The 16699-nt window shown below is 47.9% G+C and overlaps 6 protein-coding genes across 6 annotated transcripts; 2 read left to right on the top strand and 4 right to left on the bottom strand.

Annotated features, from left to right (window-relative positions):
* Positions 1–2992: 2992 nt before the first annotated feature.
* On the bottom strand, positions 2993–4871 carry FSUBG_11754 (major facilitator superfamily transporter; the record flags this gene model as incomplete). Its single annotated transcript, XM_036676470.1, has 3 exons — positions 2993–3378; positions 3426–4106; positions 4157–4871. 3 exons carry the CDS (start codon positions 4869–4871, stop codon positions 2993–2995), a joined length of 1782 nt encoding a protein of 593 aa, XP_036532777.1.
* Positions 4872–5325: 454 nt separating this feature from the next.
* On the top strand, positions 5326–9345 carry FSUBG_11753 (cutinase transcription factor 1 beta; the record flags this gene model as incomplete). The annotated part of the gene is made up of 9 exons (XM_036676469.1): positions 5326–5442; positions 5740–6104; positions 6159–6536; positions 6592–6649; positions 6701–6890; positions 6941–7280; positions 7337–7666; positions 8170–8272; positions 8326–9345. The coding sequence occupies 9 exons, from the start codon at positions 5326–5328 to the stop codon at positions 9343–9345; spliced, it is 2901 nt and encodes a 966-aa protein (XP_036532776.1).
* Positions 9346–9553: 208 nt separating this feature from the next.
* On the bottom strand, positions 9554–10193 carry FSUBG_11752 (cytochrome P450 monooxygenase; the record flags this gene model as incomplete). Its single annotated transcript, XM_036676468.1, has 3 exons — positions 9554–9698; positions 9749–9969; positions 10023–10193. 3 exons carry the CDS (start codon positions 10191–10193, stop codon positions 9554–9556), a joined length of 537 nt encoding a protein of 178 aa, XP_036532775.1.
* A 787-nt stretch (positions 10194–10980) lies between these two features.
* FSUBG_11751 (uncharacterized protein) lies at positions 10981–11854 on the top strand (the record flags this gene model as incomplete). Its single annotated transcript, XM_036676467.1, has 3 exons — positions 10981–11021; positions 11068–11583; positions 11632–11854. 3 exons carry the CDS (start codon positions 10981–10983, stop codon positions 11852–11854), a joined length of 780 nt encoding a protein of 259 aa, XP_036532774.1.
* A 504-nt stretch (positions 11855–12358) lies between these two features.
* Positions 12359–13453, bottom strand: FSUBG_11750 (IBR finger domain protein; the record flags this gene model as incomplete). Its single annotated transcript, XM_036676466.1, has 2 exons — positions 12359–12432; positions 12499–13453. 2 exons carry the CDS (start codon positions 13451–13453, stop codon positions 12359–12361), a joined length of 1029 nt encoding a protein of 342 aa, XP_036532773.1.
* A 796-nt stretch (positions 13454–14249) lies between these two features.
* FSUBG_11749 (secretory lipase) lies at positions 14250–15623 on the bottom strand (the record flags this gene model as incomplete). The annotated part of the gene is made up of 1 exon (XM_036676464.1): positions 14250–15623. The coding sequence occupies one exon, from the start codon at positions 15621–15623 to the stop codon at positions 14250–14252; it is 1374 nt and encodes a 457-aa protein (XP_036532772.1).
* Positions 15624–16699: the final 1076 nt, after the last annotated feature.

Below are 16699 nucleotides of genomic sequence, written 5' to 3'. Positions count from 1 at the left end.
TATTCTATTTCAGCTTGTTTCGCCAAGGCAATGTACTAACCTTGCCTTTTGATTTCATAGGGAAATCGCTGCTAAGCTGTTTATAGTCTTTCAGTTAATGTCTTCAAAGGACAGCTCGGTCAATTTCCGAAGAGCAACAGCATTGATACAGTGTAAATTACAAGGATTGAGAACAGGCACTGAAATCTATTGATATTATCATATGTTGTCTTAATGAACTTAATTCGATTTTCGTATAGGAGCAACCTAAGTAAGAATTTTAAGGTAACATATGCTTTTCATTTAACTAATTGCACCTATAGTATAACTTTGTATCTGTCTTAGAGTTTGGTGTCTACTGCTGTCCTAGTCTCCCTCGATGTCAACGTCTAAGTTCAAGTCTGCAAAACACTTATATCCTCGAAACCTCTATCAAATTGATACCCCGACCTCGACTTGTATCTCCATCGGGACACTGTAACTGCGCGGACACTCCATGGAAGAAGAGACGGAAGACTCACATTCAAAACCGAGCGTGCCGTGATGCCGTCTCGTCCTGGTTCCTCGACAGCAGGTGAATCACATTACCCAGACTTGCAGTCATGAACACGGGAATATGAAGACGGGCTTTTGACATAACAATTCTTAACCATCATAGCATCACCATAATTCCTATCCTCAAGTCAGGTGAGGTTGTTGTATGCTCAGTTCGTGAGACGTGATTGGCGCCTTCAGTCGACTGTATCTGTCAAACTAATGCACGAAAGTTATGCATTTCAGATATGTCGTGTACCCCAACATGCATTGGACTTGACTCATGCTCAAACTCTAACATTGCGACTGTTGTCTCTGCAGAGGAGGAAACCCGTTGGTCCGTGAACAGCCTCAATCAGAACTCAATCTGTACGGGAGTCTGTGCACTAGCGGGATACTAGTACGTGGCTTTCGTGGGTACGGTATGACGGCGTCAAGACACAAGTGCCGGCATATAGTTGTTCCAAGTGAGGCTTCTACCTACTCCGATGAGGCTTGACCCTCACCGCTAGAGGGCTCCTGCGGCAAGTTCTTGATTCCTTATTGGTTCTGATTAGTATGCCTGTCCTAGTCGTCGTGACTCCCGGGGAGTAGATCATCCGACTAAGATCTCCAAGCCTCGGCAGTCTTTGATCATGTTGAGTAATTACGACGCGGGATCGTCGGGATGAATGCAACTGAGCTAGTCCTTGTTACTTCGGCCTACACAGTTACCGAACCCCTATACCCTGTCGGGCCGACTCCGTCGTTGACAAAGCATCCAACAGATCTGATAATCAAGCAAATCAGAAGAAAATAATCTAAGTTAGAGACCTCCTTGGCATAAAGCATCTCGGGGATCATATGTGGAACTTGTGTTAAGCGAATTGAGCAAACAGATCATTTACAGGCATTTGTTTGCTATGTTTCAGTAACAATACACATGGCCCAGTTATTCAGAAGGCCTTCAGTATCCGCCGTTGACTCTCTTGTCCGGAGATCTTTCCTAAATAGTAGTTGGGACTAGACCAAGACCGAGACTGAGGGTTCTTTGTTGGACCCTGCAGATGCCAGAAACAGAACCTGAAGTTACACAGAGACGTGGCCAAAAGCTTGGCTTAAAGCAATGCAAATCCATCAGAGAAAGCTGTACCAAGAAATATATAGAAACTAAGTAGGCTTTGACCGACTAAATTGGGTCGTTGCTGGGATAGTATTAGCGCATAGTGACCTTTCTTATTGATTCTTTGTGCACAGAGGTTCATGTCAAAATCTGGGGAAGCACATCTCCATATGATCATAACAGCTTTTATTATTCTTGTGCCGGTGAACCCCAAAATGGTAAAGTCGAGGGCAAGACCGGCCCCATCTGGCTGATCAGAACTGGAAGGTCGTGATACTATCATTAGCACAAAACAATAGCGCTAATCATGCACGGTCGTCGTTTCGTCACCTGTTGTTCGATTTAGAGTTTCGGGACATGTAAAAGATTCTCCGGCGACTTAGTCATGTAGATACCACGGAGCATCCTCTTCTACTTGTCCGCATGACTCGCGATCACTCTCCTTTGTATCTGATAGATTGCCGAACGGGGCAGCTCCCCATGCAGCCGACAGCGTGGACTCACGATGTGAGCGCTCAGACGGCGATATGACTATTCCCAGCTGAAAGCTTAGCCTTCTGCTCTGCGTTGGTGGGGTTAAGTGTGAGCCTGGTCTCTGGAAAACCTGATTATTGTCACATTTAGATGTGATAACTGATTCAAGGCTACCCGGACATAGACTTGAAATATTATGAATCAAGGACTTACGATAGGCTCATGAACGAGTTGGAAGGCACGAGAAACATGCTGGCGACAATATTGATTGATTGATGCCTAAAGCTTATGACGCCTCCACATTCACTTTTGCATTTCCGAGTTGTTATCAGCACAGAGTCCATGTAACTCGTCATAGAACGAGCGAGACGATAGTAACGGCATAGGATTTCTACTGGGTTGAACTGAAATCACCACTTTTCATCGAAAAGGCCGCGCAAAGTGAGTCGCTGTGACTTACCCGACAAATTTATTGATGGATCTCTTTGACAGTTTGGGCAGGGAAGCTATAGAAGGATAATATTCGAAGTTCGAGGGTTGTTGAGTAAGATGTACAATGTTACACAGCAAAGTAGATGGACTAGAGATGCAAATTAAATACATTCGTCTATTTTCTGTAAGTGCACTTTTACATAAATATTCTTCTCGCGCCTCAGCATTATGAATATACGGTTGAAGGTTCATTATAGATGGCAAAGGACAAACAAATATAATTATTACTATAAATATAAAGATCTCTATCAATTGTATTTCTATCAGGTCTAAATAAAAGAACAGGTAACAACAACAACAACAACATGTCTTGAAATGTCTAAACTGGGATTACCTCCCTAATAACCCCCAAGTTACTCAATTTGACTACTTTTCACTCTTCTCATCATGGTTCCCCAAAAGCCTAGCTTATTAAACAGAGCGAGTGTAGCTCAGGGATCGACGATGGCCATGACTATGAGCAGCTGACACGTGGCTGTTGTGCGTTCTGGCCCTCCACATCTCCTCAGCCTCGTTCATAGCGTCATCTTCTGTGACAGTGACGTGAAGAGACCGCATCTTTTGGAGGACGTTGGCAGCCTCTGCAGCGTACTCGCACTTCATACGGATCTGGCGTCCGTATTTGTAGAATAGGAAGGGAAAGGGGACACAGGCTAGGGCGAGGAAAGCTGGGATGGAACTAGCCCACTGGACTCCGAGACCGTCGTACATTTGTCTTGTGAACAGAGGAAAGGCGGCACCAAAGAGTGATCGCAGTGCAGAATTGGCCGCCATGATGGACGCAGCAAAGATGACGTCTGTATTTGGTCAGCGAGACTCACAAGGTGCATGGAAAGAAACTTACAGGAGTCAATGAGATAGTTCAGGAGGGCCATGAAGACAAGTACGAGACCCCAGGCAAAGAACACGGTGCCAATAATGGGGACGATCCAATGGACACTAGGGAAGGTTGTCCAAGCGAACCAAAACAAACCGATTGGGATGAGAAGAGAACCCATGATGGCTGGGGGCAGCCTATCTTCAGGCTCCATCGGCGCACCTCTCCTCTGAGCAGCGCGAGCGTATCGCTTGTCTTCAAAAGCGAAGCTGATGATAGACAGAATAACGCCAATGACAATACCTGTGAAGGCAAGGCCGCCAATACCTTGGCTCCAACCTCGCCCCTGCTGAAACACGATGGGAAAAGCGGCAAAACACATATACATGGTGCCGTAGATGATGGAGATATAGATGGAGGTGATGAAGACGATAGGCTCCTTGAACAGCAGCAGCCAAGGTCTGGTCAAGGCGTTCTTGAGCTGGTGAACAGCCGAACTTGGTGGCTTGTCTGCATCGAGAGTAGAGATGTACACTTTACCCGTGAGCTTGGACATGTGCTGGGCGCGCTTGCGCAGAATGTACGGTGCGTATGTCTCTGGGATGAAGACGGTGCAGAGAATCCAGGTGACGCCAGTAAAGGCGGCCATGAGCCCGTGGAGCCAACGCCAACCGGCAGTCTCACCAAGGAAGCCACCTGCAATAGGACCTGTGCTTTGTTAGCTGCTTGTCGGATCAAGATAAAGGATGTGAACTTACCGATGGCGGGACCAAGGAAAGGGGCTCCCGAGAACATACACATAGCCAGGCCACGCTCCGACTTGTCAAACATATCCGCAATCAACGCCGGAGCATTCGAAAGAGGCGCAGAGCCAATAGACCCGGTCAAGAAACGCAAAACCAACAAAGAAGCAATGGAACCTGCTCCGGCTGCCCCAGCGCTAAACGCCGTCGCAACCATGAAGGTGAAGAAAAAGACCTTTTTGCGCCCGTAAAGCTCCGACAAGGGCGCCCAGATCAAAGGCCCGAACGTGAAGCCAAGCACATAGAGGGAGATTCCAAGCGTAGCGACTTCTTGAGAGATGTTAAACGCGCGGATGACTTGCTTGATACCGCCCGAAAATGCTGAACTAGCAAATGTAGTGGCGAGACATGCCAGAGATTGGAGAAGGACAAACGCCCATTTCTTCCATCGGGGGAGTAGCTGTGCATTTTGGGAATCGTCGGGGAGGAAGTTGATGCGATAGGGAGCCTGTGTTGTGCCTTCTCCTGGGTAGTTCTGATCGATGAAGGACTTGCTGATATGGTGCGCTTGGCTGTAGATTCGAGAGAGCCGAGGTGGTACTGTATGCTGATGCTCCTGTGTCTTTGGTTCGACGCTGGGTTCGTTGACATTGTTGTCATTGCCGATAGTGTCGTTGGCAATAGTCTCGGAGGACAGCGAGGGAGAACTGGGTTGAGGATCGATAGCCATTGCGAATGGGGGCTGTTTGTGATGTTTCTGACACAATCTCACAGACGTACGATTATGGCATCGTGACACCCATCTCTTAAAGGAGCGAATATTAACTTTTGCTTTTTCCATTGTTGGTTAGGGGGGCGACAGGTCCAGCGTGCAATATTCGAATTGTCCGCGGTGTTTGGAGCGGGATTATAACCACGCTTAGAAAGCAGACTCTAGGCCGGTTTATTTCCCGGCGTCCACTCGGCGTGCTCGGAACCGCACGTTATTCCTGTATGCGCCACTGTCGTAATCATAAGTGGATCACGGCATTATCACTTTCATACTAACTATATCACCGCCAAAAGCCCCGCGGCATTTCATCCTTCTTCAACATCAGGCAAGCCCCGCACCGCCTTTCATCTCGGCATCTTACACGACAACCAAGAAATATCCACCGCATTTATTTTCGTTTATCTGATTCCCAATGCCTCTACCGTCTCGGGCCTCGTCTACGCCCAAGATTAGCAAAGCCTGTGTGCCGTGTAGAACGCGCAAGATCAAGTGCAATGCTGCTGTTGTTGGGCTCCCATGCGGCAGCTGTGTTAGTAGAGAGTGTCCGGATGATTGTGTCTTGTCGGCACGGAAACGTCGGACTGTGTGAGTTTTGAGAATATCAATGAGTGAAGTTTTGTGCTGAGGCTTGGTTGCTGATGCGTGTTTTAGAAAAGGACGTAATGCCGAAACGCCCAGGTCGCGGAAAAATATACCAGATACGAATGGTTCCGTTTTGTCGGTTAGTCACTGTCTCATTGCCCCCCTCGTATCACCTCAGTGATGCATCCTCTGTAGTCCACTGCCATTTAGCCTGTGCCATGCTGATAGTTGTATACGTCCATAGCCACGACAACAACAGCTTCCAACAAATGTGTCGAGGCAGACAACAGATAGTTCTCATTCTGATCCTGTAGAAGAGTCTATCCATGCAAGTCACACTGGCAGCTCTTTACGCAACGACACTCCCCACTCGAGGGATCGTCGGCCGCCGGGGCAAACCCAGGCTGATCTGCTGTATCTCAATATTTTGCAAGACACAGTCAATGACACATCCGCAGCTCAGACCGATGCAAGTGATCATCAGTCAAATGATGAACCTGATGACAGCTTCAACAGTCAAATACATCATTGGAATCCACCGCCTCAGCTTGACGATGTCGACAACGAGTATCTTGCCAAGAAGAAAGTATTCGAGCTTCCTCCTCCCCGGTTCATGCAAGTCCATCGCACCACTGTCAGTGAGGTAAGCTAATGTTGTTACAGGGACGACATAGTCAAAGCATACTTCGACTATGTACACCCTTTCGCACCCATCCTCAATAGAACAGACTTTATCCAGAGTTATCGCTCGGGGGGCTGTTGTCTTTTCTTGCTTCATGCTGTAGCAGCAGCTGCAAGTCTGTATGTCACCCATGACGTCCTGATTGGCTGCGGCTATCCAGATCGCTCAACTGCACAGGCCTCTTTCTTCTCAAAGGCCAAGCTCTTCCATGACTTTCATTGCCAAGGAGATCCACTCTCCATGTTGCAAGGATCCATGATTCTTGGTGCCATCATCTTGGATCATCCGTCTGACCGGGACTTCCAGTACTGGTTTCACAACTCTGTCCGTCGTGCTTCGAAGATGGGCGTACAAAACGCGTGAGTTGCGGCTATTTCACCGTCTTCAAATAGTGACATTGCTTACACATTTCAGTTGCCTTCGTGACGATGGATCTCAAAAGTTGTACCGACGAATCTGGTGGGTTTTGCATGTGAGTTCTGGACCATGTCTATAGCTGAGGTGCATGACTGACGCGTTGTAGAACAGGGACATCTTCCACTTCTTTATCAACACACAGAATATGCGACTACTTGCCAATGCGCCTCCCATCAGACCCCTCACAGAGGCCGATTGGGAGACTGAAGAGATTGAGCAATGGTCTGGCATCCTATCGCCAATCTCTCAGGCCCAAAAGGTGTCACTGATAGCTCAATGCGAGTTAGCTCAGATCTGTGAGTTCAACCCTCTCTGGAACAAACAAATCATCTAATATTCATCTCAGTCGGGAATGTCATGTCTGTTGTGACAAGTTCAAATCCATCTGCAGAGGAGATTCACAAGAGAATACTGCCACTCGATGCGTGGCGAACCTCACTGGCCGAAAGGATGCAGCTTATGGCGTCTTTTTCAGATGGTGAGATCTATCATCTCGAGGCTTTGACCACCAGCCATCGGTTTGAGTGCATTATGTGTCGTTTGCTGCGCCGTGGACGATGGCAGATGAGTGATGGTGGATTGCGCGAGTGGGCGCAGCAACGCTTCAGATCGGCAATCTTTGAGCTTGACACGATCGTCAAACGAGTCATGATCAACAGCATGATTCAAAAGCTACCAACTACTTTGTGAGTACCCCCTCTGATACATATGTTCTTGAGCTTTCTGACCTTTTCTTTCTCAGCATAACCACCATCACTGCACTCTTGGCCCTACATATAGAGTCTGCTCTTGATGCTGCAGAGTCGAGTCTCATTCGCTCAATGGCTCGGATATCGGTCCAGCACACCATGCTTGCACTAGACCAAATTCGCGATACTCCTGCCATCAAGAGAGCTTTACCTGCATTTGAGATTGTCCTCTCCAAGAACAAGCTCTACCCAATGTCGACGAGCGACACTGAGCAAGTTAATACGATGCAGACCATCTCTCAAGACCAACCTTTAAGTGACGGGCACATCTTGCAATCGCCTCAAACTGAGATGACTTTGCCCCAGGACGACCAGTCATTCCTGTATGGGGATTTTATCGGGTTTGACTTTTTAGACCGTTGGCAAATGGAGCAATTAGATTTTACAGGCATTTACTAGTAGATGGTTCCAGAAGGTCGTTTTCTTGCTTAGATTTAGAGTCTTTCTTATACCTATTTGGCTACCCTATTACACTTAGACGTTAATAAATAAAACACCTTACCAGATCTGAGTGTAGCGCAAACCTTGAACGAGGCTTTACATAAGCAGCGTTCATAATTCGGCATAATTGATCTCCACTGATGAACCACAATTTGTCCATTTCATGCAACCCAATCACTCGCTAACCATCCAAAATCCGTCGCGAAACCGATAGCGAAACCAAACCATTCAGCAAAAGAACAGTCGACAAAGCTATCACAATGCCCCCCCGCTTGGGGTACAAAAAGTCTCGGAGGGGTTGCACGCGCTGTAAACAACGACGCGTCAAGGTGAGAACGGGTACTCAGCACGCACGCGTCAATGCCGTGACTAATTGCCCAGTCAGTGCGATGAGAAGCAGCCTTGCGCAGCGTGCGAGAGACACGGCTTATCATGCGTCTACCAGGAACCCTCGGAAGTACGGCGAGGGCGTTCAGCTGATAAAGTCTGTAGGTTGTATCAATGTGGATATAAACAGACCCTGACTTGATTGATGACACAGACCGAGGCCCTGAGAGATGATCGTCAGAAAAGCTCAAATGCCGACTCGTCAATCGCGAGCCCGGATCCATTGCCGTACCTACCCAAGTTCGTTACAGGCCAAGAGTCAATAGAGCAGAGTACTTGGCTCACGGATCTTGAGCTGATGCACCAGTATTCGACGTCTACTTACCTTACCCTTCCACGAGCAGATGAGCTTCGGCAGATATGGCAGATTGAGTTACCCAGGCTATCCCTCAGCCATTTTTACCTTCTCCACCAAGTCTTGTCTGTATCTGCATTCCACTTGGCCTCCCTGCATCCAGATCGATCAGACTACGCCATTTGCGCGTCACAACACCAAAATAAAGCCATCGCTGGTCTTCGTTCAGCTGTCGCGTGCATCACTGAAGAAAGCTGCGTGGAGATATTTCTATCATCTTCACTACTGGGCATTGGAGCATTTGCGGGTCTCGGTGCTCATAATGCCGGCCAACAGCCTCGCATCGACGATCTTCTCGATGTTTTTGTCCTTATTCGGGGCATGAACGACATCCTGAACAGGTACGAGCCACTACTCAAGGAAAGCAGAATTGCATATCTTTTCGTCCTAGGAAACCAGGCTGGTTCAACGCCTCTTCTTGATGCCACGCTCGCGCAGCTGCGGCAGATTGTCATACCCGACGGCTTTGAAGATGAGGCTTTATCAATATGTCAAGAATCAATAGCGTCGGCGATTACGTGGATTGAGAGACACACTGGCACAACGGCTGCGCCCGACGAGCGTATCGCAATGACTTGGTGTCTATCTGTGAGCCCGGAATTCTTGGACCTGATCAGGCAGCGGCACCCTGTTGCCCTTTGTGTCCTCGCGCATTATTGTGTTGTCTTGGACCGAGTTGGGAGGTCCCAATGGTTTATGAGGAATTGGGGCAAGCCAGTATTACAAGACATTCGGAATGAGATGGAACCACAATGGTCATCAATGCTGCAGTGGTGTTTAGCAGCTGTTGAATGTGAGAGAAACGTTCAAGCGCATTGATTCTAACGAGATATAGACCATATACATCTAAAAACAAAAGAAAAAGTAACTGGAATACAAAAGCCAAACGAATGCATGGATAATCAACAAAACTCCATCCAAGTACAACCCCGGTAACTCCTTCACATAATACTGTGACGCACCTCTATCTATGTGTCTCCGTGCCTCCTTCAATATCTTGACCCTATCACAGCCTCCGTGTCGCTTCTCAGTGGTGATAGGCAGTGTCATCTGAGCGGAGAGTGCTGAGAGATTCATCCGTATTCTTTGTCCTCGTACCGCGGGGAAAGCCATTCTTCTTGTAGAACCGCCAGTCCAAGTAGGTGACAACAGCAAGGTACTTGTATATCGGGCTGATTTGTTAGTCATGATCTGCTTGCTATAGATATTGAGAATGACATACCTTAGGATACCAGCCAATACAAAGACAACCCAACCCAGCGCGCAGCTCGTTCCGACACAGAGCTTAGAGTTACCCTGAATCATCATGAATGCAACCGCTGCCCAGAAGACAACCTCCATCGCGTTGAGGATGAAGTACGCCTTGAGGCTATGCCAGCGATGGAAGCGGATAAAGTGTTCGGTGAGGATCTCGTAGGTCAGGATGATGAGTGACTTGGCACCCTGAAAAGAGACATGTTAGATCTGAGAGATCGTGGGTCGGAAAATAAGCTTACCATGCCGAGACCCATGGTGGTGGAGCGACCTCGGGGCCGATTGGGCAAGATGAGTCGCACGCCCGAGAGGGTGATGACGGTAATGATCAAGGTGACTAAAAGAATCTGCAGGGGCATCTTGTTGCGGAGAGTAAAGAAAGGCTCCATCTTCTTGAGAAATACAGGCGTCATTGTGATAGAACTGGTAAGAACTGCGAGCAAAAAAAGGCGGTAGTGTGAATGCAATGGAATGAGGATGCTGAGGCTTGAGAATGATGCTGATAAAGCCAGACATTCATTGCTGGAAACACCAAACATTTATAAGATTGGCAATTGACTCAAAACACTATGAATCTACAAGTCTCAACTCTATTATTACGCGGCAGTTGCCGTGCATGCTCATACACGTATTCGAGAAACCTGCAAAGTGCAAAAGAGAAACCGAGCTCTGAGGCTTAGAGACATAGTGCTGCCCGGAAAACCAGCCCTACCGGCACTATTTTTAAACAAGGCCCAACCAAATAAGCTTGTTGGAAACTCAAGAATGTTGGCAAGGCTCATGGCTCAGTTTGAGTCCCTTTGATCGTCATTATGCAATGAAGCAGCTGCTGTTTGATTGGTTGAGGGGTTTCGGTGCCGCTCTCGGTTTCGGTTTCGGTACCGGACTGTGCCGTTGGTTTAGTGCCGTCTGCGGCATGATTTCAAATTGCATTATGGATCTGGGGTTGATCATTGCGCACGCTACGCGTGGCCGAGATGCGTATGGTTTCACTTTAATCTAAACTTAGCCTCGTAGGGCCTCAACTCATCTGTTAGTTGGATGATCGCTTTATAAGAAGCTCCGTCGAATCCGAACACATTAGCCTAATGGGTTAGGGTACTCGAGCCTGCATTGAGCTAGTTAAATATCTTGTCTCCTGCTCTTCCTAGTGGAATGCTGCCAAGTTTTGTCACTCGTCTCATGTTCATTTCCCCCATAATGGACTCGAAAGACCACCAACTGTACCATGTCCCGGCAGGGTAAGAAGCATCTTCGCCTTCTGAATGTCCTGACTAACATGAACAGTCCTCTACCACCACCAAGCTACTCAGAGGCAACGACAACAGATCCTCTCACAACAGATGGCTTTATGTCGCCTATGACAACAACATCCAGCCCCGTCGCCTTCAATGTCTCGGTGTCACCAATGGCCATGACACCTATAACCTCTCGATCGACCGAGTCATTCACATCACCGCCCCTTACTGAAGCGGATCTCAACTCTCGCAACCATAGCACACTCGAAGTAGCACACCCCCCTCGAGCCGACTCTGATTGCCTTCCACAAGCCGTCATTCACGATGCGCCCGAGCTTGCGCTCGTGGAATACGCCCATAATCGCGACAACCTTCCTATGATTAGTACAACACCACAAACAGATATCGAATATGCTTCTGGTTTGGAAGTCATACCTGCACCTCCGGGATCGAATACTGTGACACCTCTACACTTGCTTGGCGACGAGCCTGAAGCTATTGATTGTCCGTTTTGTCTACGGCGAAGCGAAACAATCGTCAAGAAGAAACCTTCCAGCACAACTCAGTACGTGAAAGACGTTCCCTTGAAAGAGCTTGAGCTAACAAACCACAGTCTTCAGGCTGTTGCGTTGTTGATGACAACAGTCTGTGGAGCAGTCGCTCCATATATGGCAAAGTGGTCATTCGACATTGAGCACATTTGCGACAACTGCCGAAATAGAGTCATGTACAAAGCAAAAGGGAAGGATATTAGGATTTGTAAAGCACCGGAAGCCTGGAAGGAGGAGTCAAAATACCCCAGTGTCAACACTAGCATGAGTCCAGTGACCCAGTGACGAAAATGCTGAGGATAACAAAATTCAAGTGACGGGCTGGACTCTGAACTGTGTACAACTTTGCACGCCTTATTAGCTTGCTTTCCATTGAGCTTCTCTTCCGTCACGATCTTTACCATACCTCTTTGACCACTGTAACTATATATTAATCCTTATATCAAAATCATGGCGCGAGGGCAGTGGTGTGAGTCGACCTGGGATTTATTCTTTCAATAGTCAATGTTTGAACTACATACACCCTCGAATCTCAACTTCAAAGTCGGTTGAATCGACATCGCCTGCAAGCCATAATATGGCACTGACGACACTCGTAAATGAACTGGGGAAGAACCTGGTAACATTCCTCACATTGCCGAGGGCCAGGACGCCCCTTCCACCTGTCGTGCGTGCACTCATGGTTCTCCATCAAATTGACCCTCTCCTGTTCAACACGGGCCTGCCTAACTCTAGCATTCATACGACCGGCATTGTCATCTCGGTCAACAATGTCATTGGCCCTTCTCATCAGCCGCTCTTCTTGCCATTGGGGGCAGCCGCAATTCTTCCAAGGCTCGCCACAAACGTAGCAGAATTCTGCTCTACAAATGCAGGCTGATTTGAAGGTCAATTGGGTATTAGAACGTTAGAACAGCTTGGCCACTTACTCATGTGATTACATCCAATTTCCAGCTCAACCACTCTATGGCAAGCATAGCACCGCTGCCAGCCATTCTCGGCCGCAAGCTCCAAGATTTGCTGTGAGGCAGTATCACTTGGGCAAACGCCACTATGGTGTGGCCCTTTACAGTGCACGCAAGTACGCCGACGGCATCTGGGGCACGTCGCCGTCTCGCCTGCGATAAATTGCGGCGGCACAAATGTCGAGCAAGACGGCTTGCTGCAATAAGTGCGATTCGGCGTGTCAAATTCCAACTTCTTTGCCTGGAACTGACCGACTAGTTCTGGCGAGAACCATCGACCTGGGGTGACAGGAATGTTCTGCCCGCAGCATCGTGGAGGGAATAGAGTCTCGTCTTGAAGTGAAGATCGAACCAGGCCAACGATACATTCTCGACAATATTCGTGGGAGCAGGGTGATCGAGAGAGCGCAAGAGGCGAGAACCGGTCGTTGCAGGCGATACATTCCTTCATTTGAGGTGCCTTACGAGATGCTGCCCAACCTGATGACTCAGGTTGGCCCGACGTGGCATCGTTAAGTCCTCCCAGATTCATTGATCTCAAGATATCGATCAAATCATCTTCCACTTCGTTCTCCAACTTGTGGGTGTTCTTTACACTTCGAGCTAATGATCTGGGGTTTGCATTTGGATTGTTTGAAAGGCTGACGGCATATTCATGGTCCCTCGCAGCCTGCTGCTCTGCCAACTGGGCTTCTCTAATGATCTGACCATCCGATTCAACAGCTCTTGCAATGCTAAGTGCCATCGCTTGGTCAGAAATCTGGGCTGCCATCGCCTGAAGCTCATGGCGGCAGGCTTCGAGAGCCAAATCCGAGTCCGAGACCTCACCCTCGCGCTGTTTTCCTTTTCTGGACTGCTCCCAGTTATTCAAGTCTTGTTGCTGGAGCTGGAGCGCCAGCATTAACGACGAAGTGTCCATGTTGATAGATGGTAGAACTTGTACTTGGTGATCAAGAGTCAGCGATATCCAAATATTGGAACTCTCTCAGCAGTGTTCGTAAGGAACAAAGGACGTAACCAGGCGGTACAGGAATCTGGTGGGCCTCCCTAGACTACCCCGCTTTTACAACTTCGAAGTCACTATAACACGCTTGAGCAAATTCTAACAATTAAATTTAATTACCTACACTTTATGGACCTTTTATCAAGTTACTCCTATAGATAATTGGCTACAATTATTGAGTTGCTTTTAGTTGCTTGCTTTTACTTGGGAAATATTTAATTGTATTAAATTGTGCTTTAGATTGGACTTTGAAAAACATTATTATTAATGATAAGATAGCATCAGATAAGGGCTATTAAGATAAGCCCGCTGTAGTCGAACCGAAAAGTCGATTTCTTAATACATATTTCTGCTTCAAGGCTATATTAATATAATAATATCTCAATCACCTCAAGATGCTGCTACTTGAATATTACTTAAGAAGCGTGGGTTGCTGAATCCTATTTGTTAATTGCTGACTTTATATAACAAACAATACTGACTTAAATAGGTATAGCATAACCAAGATGTTGCCACTTGATGGCTGCAAGAGTTGGTGGTCGGATTGTATCACGTTAGTCCATTGGCCTGCACAACCCGACCTCCCAGTTCTGGCTTGTCAGATCAAAGATATCAGTAACAGGCTCAACAATATTAAGACAGCTGGCTAAGTGCATACGCAGAAATCTTGACGAGAAACCTTCACTTCGACCTCGTAACACCATCAAGACGCTCATAGAAGATCCACTTGCCACTCCTGGGAGGTAAGTCCAAAATTATTGGTGACAGGCTTGATAACAGTCTTCTTGCAGCCTTTGTTCAGCTTGACCTTATTGAAACGGTCCTCAATCCAGGGAAAGAAGTCAGCCTGAGAAACTGAAAGAGCAAGGCCATGATCCGTCTTATGGTAAAGCCTATACTCAGCAGTTGACTCCGGATACTTCTTGCAAGTGGCATTGAAATCTTCTTCAGCATACTCAGCGTATGTCAGAATGTCATCATCTCCCTGGATAACAAGCATGGGTGCTGCGAGAGGGTGTTCTCCGGCGCCGTTGTAACGCTTCTGCCAGTCAACGAAGTCGGGATGCTCAACCCAGCTAGTGTTCTTATACAGCTGTTTCACGGTAAGACTGCCATAGATTGTACCTCCTGCGTTGATGCAACCCTGGTCTGCAAGGGCGATGCGGCTGAGGACAATGTCCGTGGCGTAGTCCTCGACCTTGATAGAGGAGTAGAGTCGTGAGATGGACTGGAGGAGGAAGATAGAGACAACATCGCCAGCTGGGCCATCTTTTGCCCGGCGGAAGGATTCCGGAATGAGCTTGATGGGTTGGAGAGCTGGGGCGATTGCGACAGCGCCGAGGAAACCACCAGTTGCCTTGCCCGGCTTGGCCTCTCGCTCATCAGTCCTCCATGCAGTCATACCACCCTCACTATGTCCAATGACAACCCATTCCTTGGTAATGCGCTTTCCAAGAGCCTTGCGTGCAGCCTGTAGTCCGAAGCTAACATCTGCAGCGTGAAGTGCGCCGGATTCATACATGAAGCCCTGGGGAATATCACTGCCTTGACCAGCATAGTCGGGGGCAATTACAACATAGCCTTGCTGTACAAGAGCAAATGGTCCAGTCCATTCATAGTACAGAGCCCGGTGATTTGACGGCGCACACTGACGCGTACCGCCAGCAGTTCCATGGGTCCAGACAAGTGTTCGGAAAGGCTTGTCATTGCCAAGAGGATTCGAGTAAGGCGTCAGGACAAACCCAGTGGCAGGAATGGGCTTGCCATCAATGTCCTCGGTGATATAGAAGAACCGAGACAGGGATACTCCGCCGGGAAGGGTCCACCTCTTGGAGGCTTGATCAGCGGGAACATTTTCCCATTTGACAAGATCACCAGCAGAGTAATCGGAAAGATTGGACGGGTTCATATAAAATTCATCCGTCGAAAGGTTTTGGTTGACCCAGCGGTTGGTTTCAACAGACAGAGCCTTGCGATATGCAAGTTGGCAGGCAACGTCGCAGTGGTTAGGCTGGAGGGGCTCTTGAGTGGCGGCAACAACGAGAGCGCCGGAAACAAGGATGTTTGTGATAAGCTTTGGCAACATGGTGACGATATGATTGTGAAAACTCAATCGAAAATGTAACTGTTGTTTGAGTTTGTGATAAAGTGATCTCCATCGCGAGTGGTTGCTCTTATTTATACTCTGGCAACTGTTTATTCCCATACAGGCTCTCCTCAGCGTAATTGCCGTTATCTATCCCCGCTGTTACCACCGATGCCACGCTTAGAGTTCAAGAAACTATGGGGTAGTGCTACTACATCAGGAAGTTGGAGGCCCTGGAAATATCACAGAAGCTTCCGACACGGTCCTTCGTATAAACTGCCCCCACGCCTGTTGATAGCATTGGTCGGCCTGGTTCATCCATGACTAAAGGGCTGTCCGGTTATGAACTCTAACGTACTCCCCGCCTTTTATCTGTGAGCCTCTTATGCTTAATCCTGGCCCGGCTTTGTGTAATATCCGAGGTTCCCCTCAGAGAGAGGAGATACACGAGGATTATCCTGGCCTCCTGCAGATCTCCCATGGGTCTTGGCGTTGTTTGCGCGGCAGAGCTAGACCATATTAAGCAGTTGTAGGCGCTCTCGCTTAGCGATAAGACCCAAAATGGGTTATCACTCACCTTCGCAACCCGACACAGCTCAGCTAACCTATATTCGTACATGAGAAGTTGCTCTCGTCCATAGTTATCTCAAGTCTACATTGGGGCATTGATTTACAAGAAAATATGGCGTGTCTCTCATGTGAGTCAAGCTCCCAATACATGACGCTTATCGTTTGCTCCTATTTTGTCTAAACAAGCTTGACGCCCTCTTTTGATTCCAGTAAGATTATTTATCTAATACTCCGTATCATAGTGGACAATGAAACTCAATCAGTAGACTATTAAATAAAGCCCGGTTGATTACCAAGCTTCATTCATTATTCGCTCAGCCAAGCCTACAGTGTAGTTTTCGCCCTTCATGTGCTGCAGCGACTTGCCAAAGTCATTGTTAACCCCAGTCATCCCACCTATCGTAATAGTTAGTTAGATGATGCACAGCCCATCCCACTTATCGCATACAAAGGGGCGAATACCAAATATGGCTGCCCATGTCAATACGGAAAGTAAAGTATTGGTA

Source organism: Fusarium subglutinans (assembly GCF_013396075.1).
Source record: "Fusarium subglutinans strain NRRL 66333 chromosome Unknown NRRL66333_c0000232, whole genome shotgun sequence".
NCBI classification, from domain to species: domain Eukaryota; kingdom Fungi; phylum Ascomycota; class Sordariomycetes; order Hypocreales; family Nectriaceae; genus Fusarium; species Fusarium subglutinans.
Note: the sequence above shows the minus strand (reverse complement) of the source record. Positions and strands in the feature narration are given on the sequence as shown.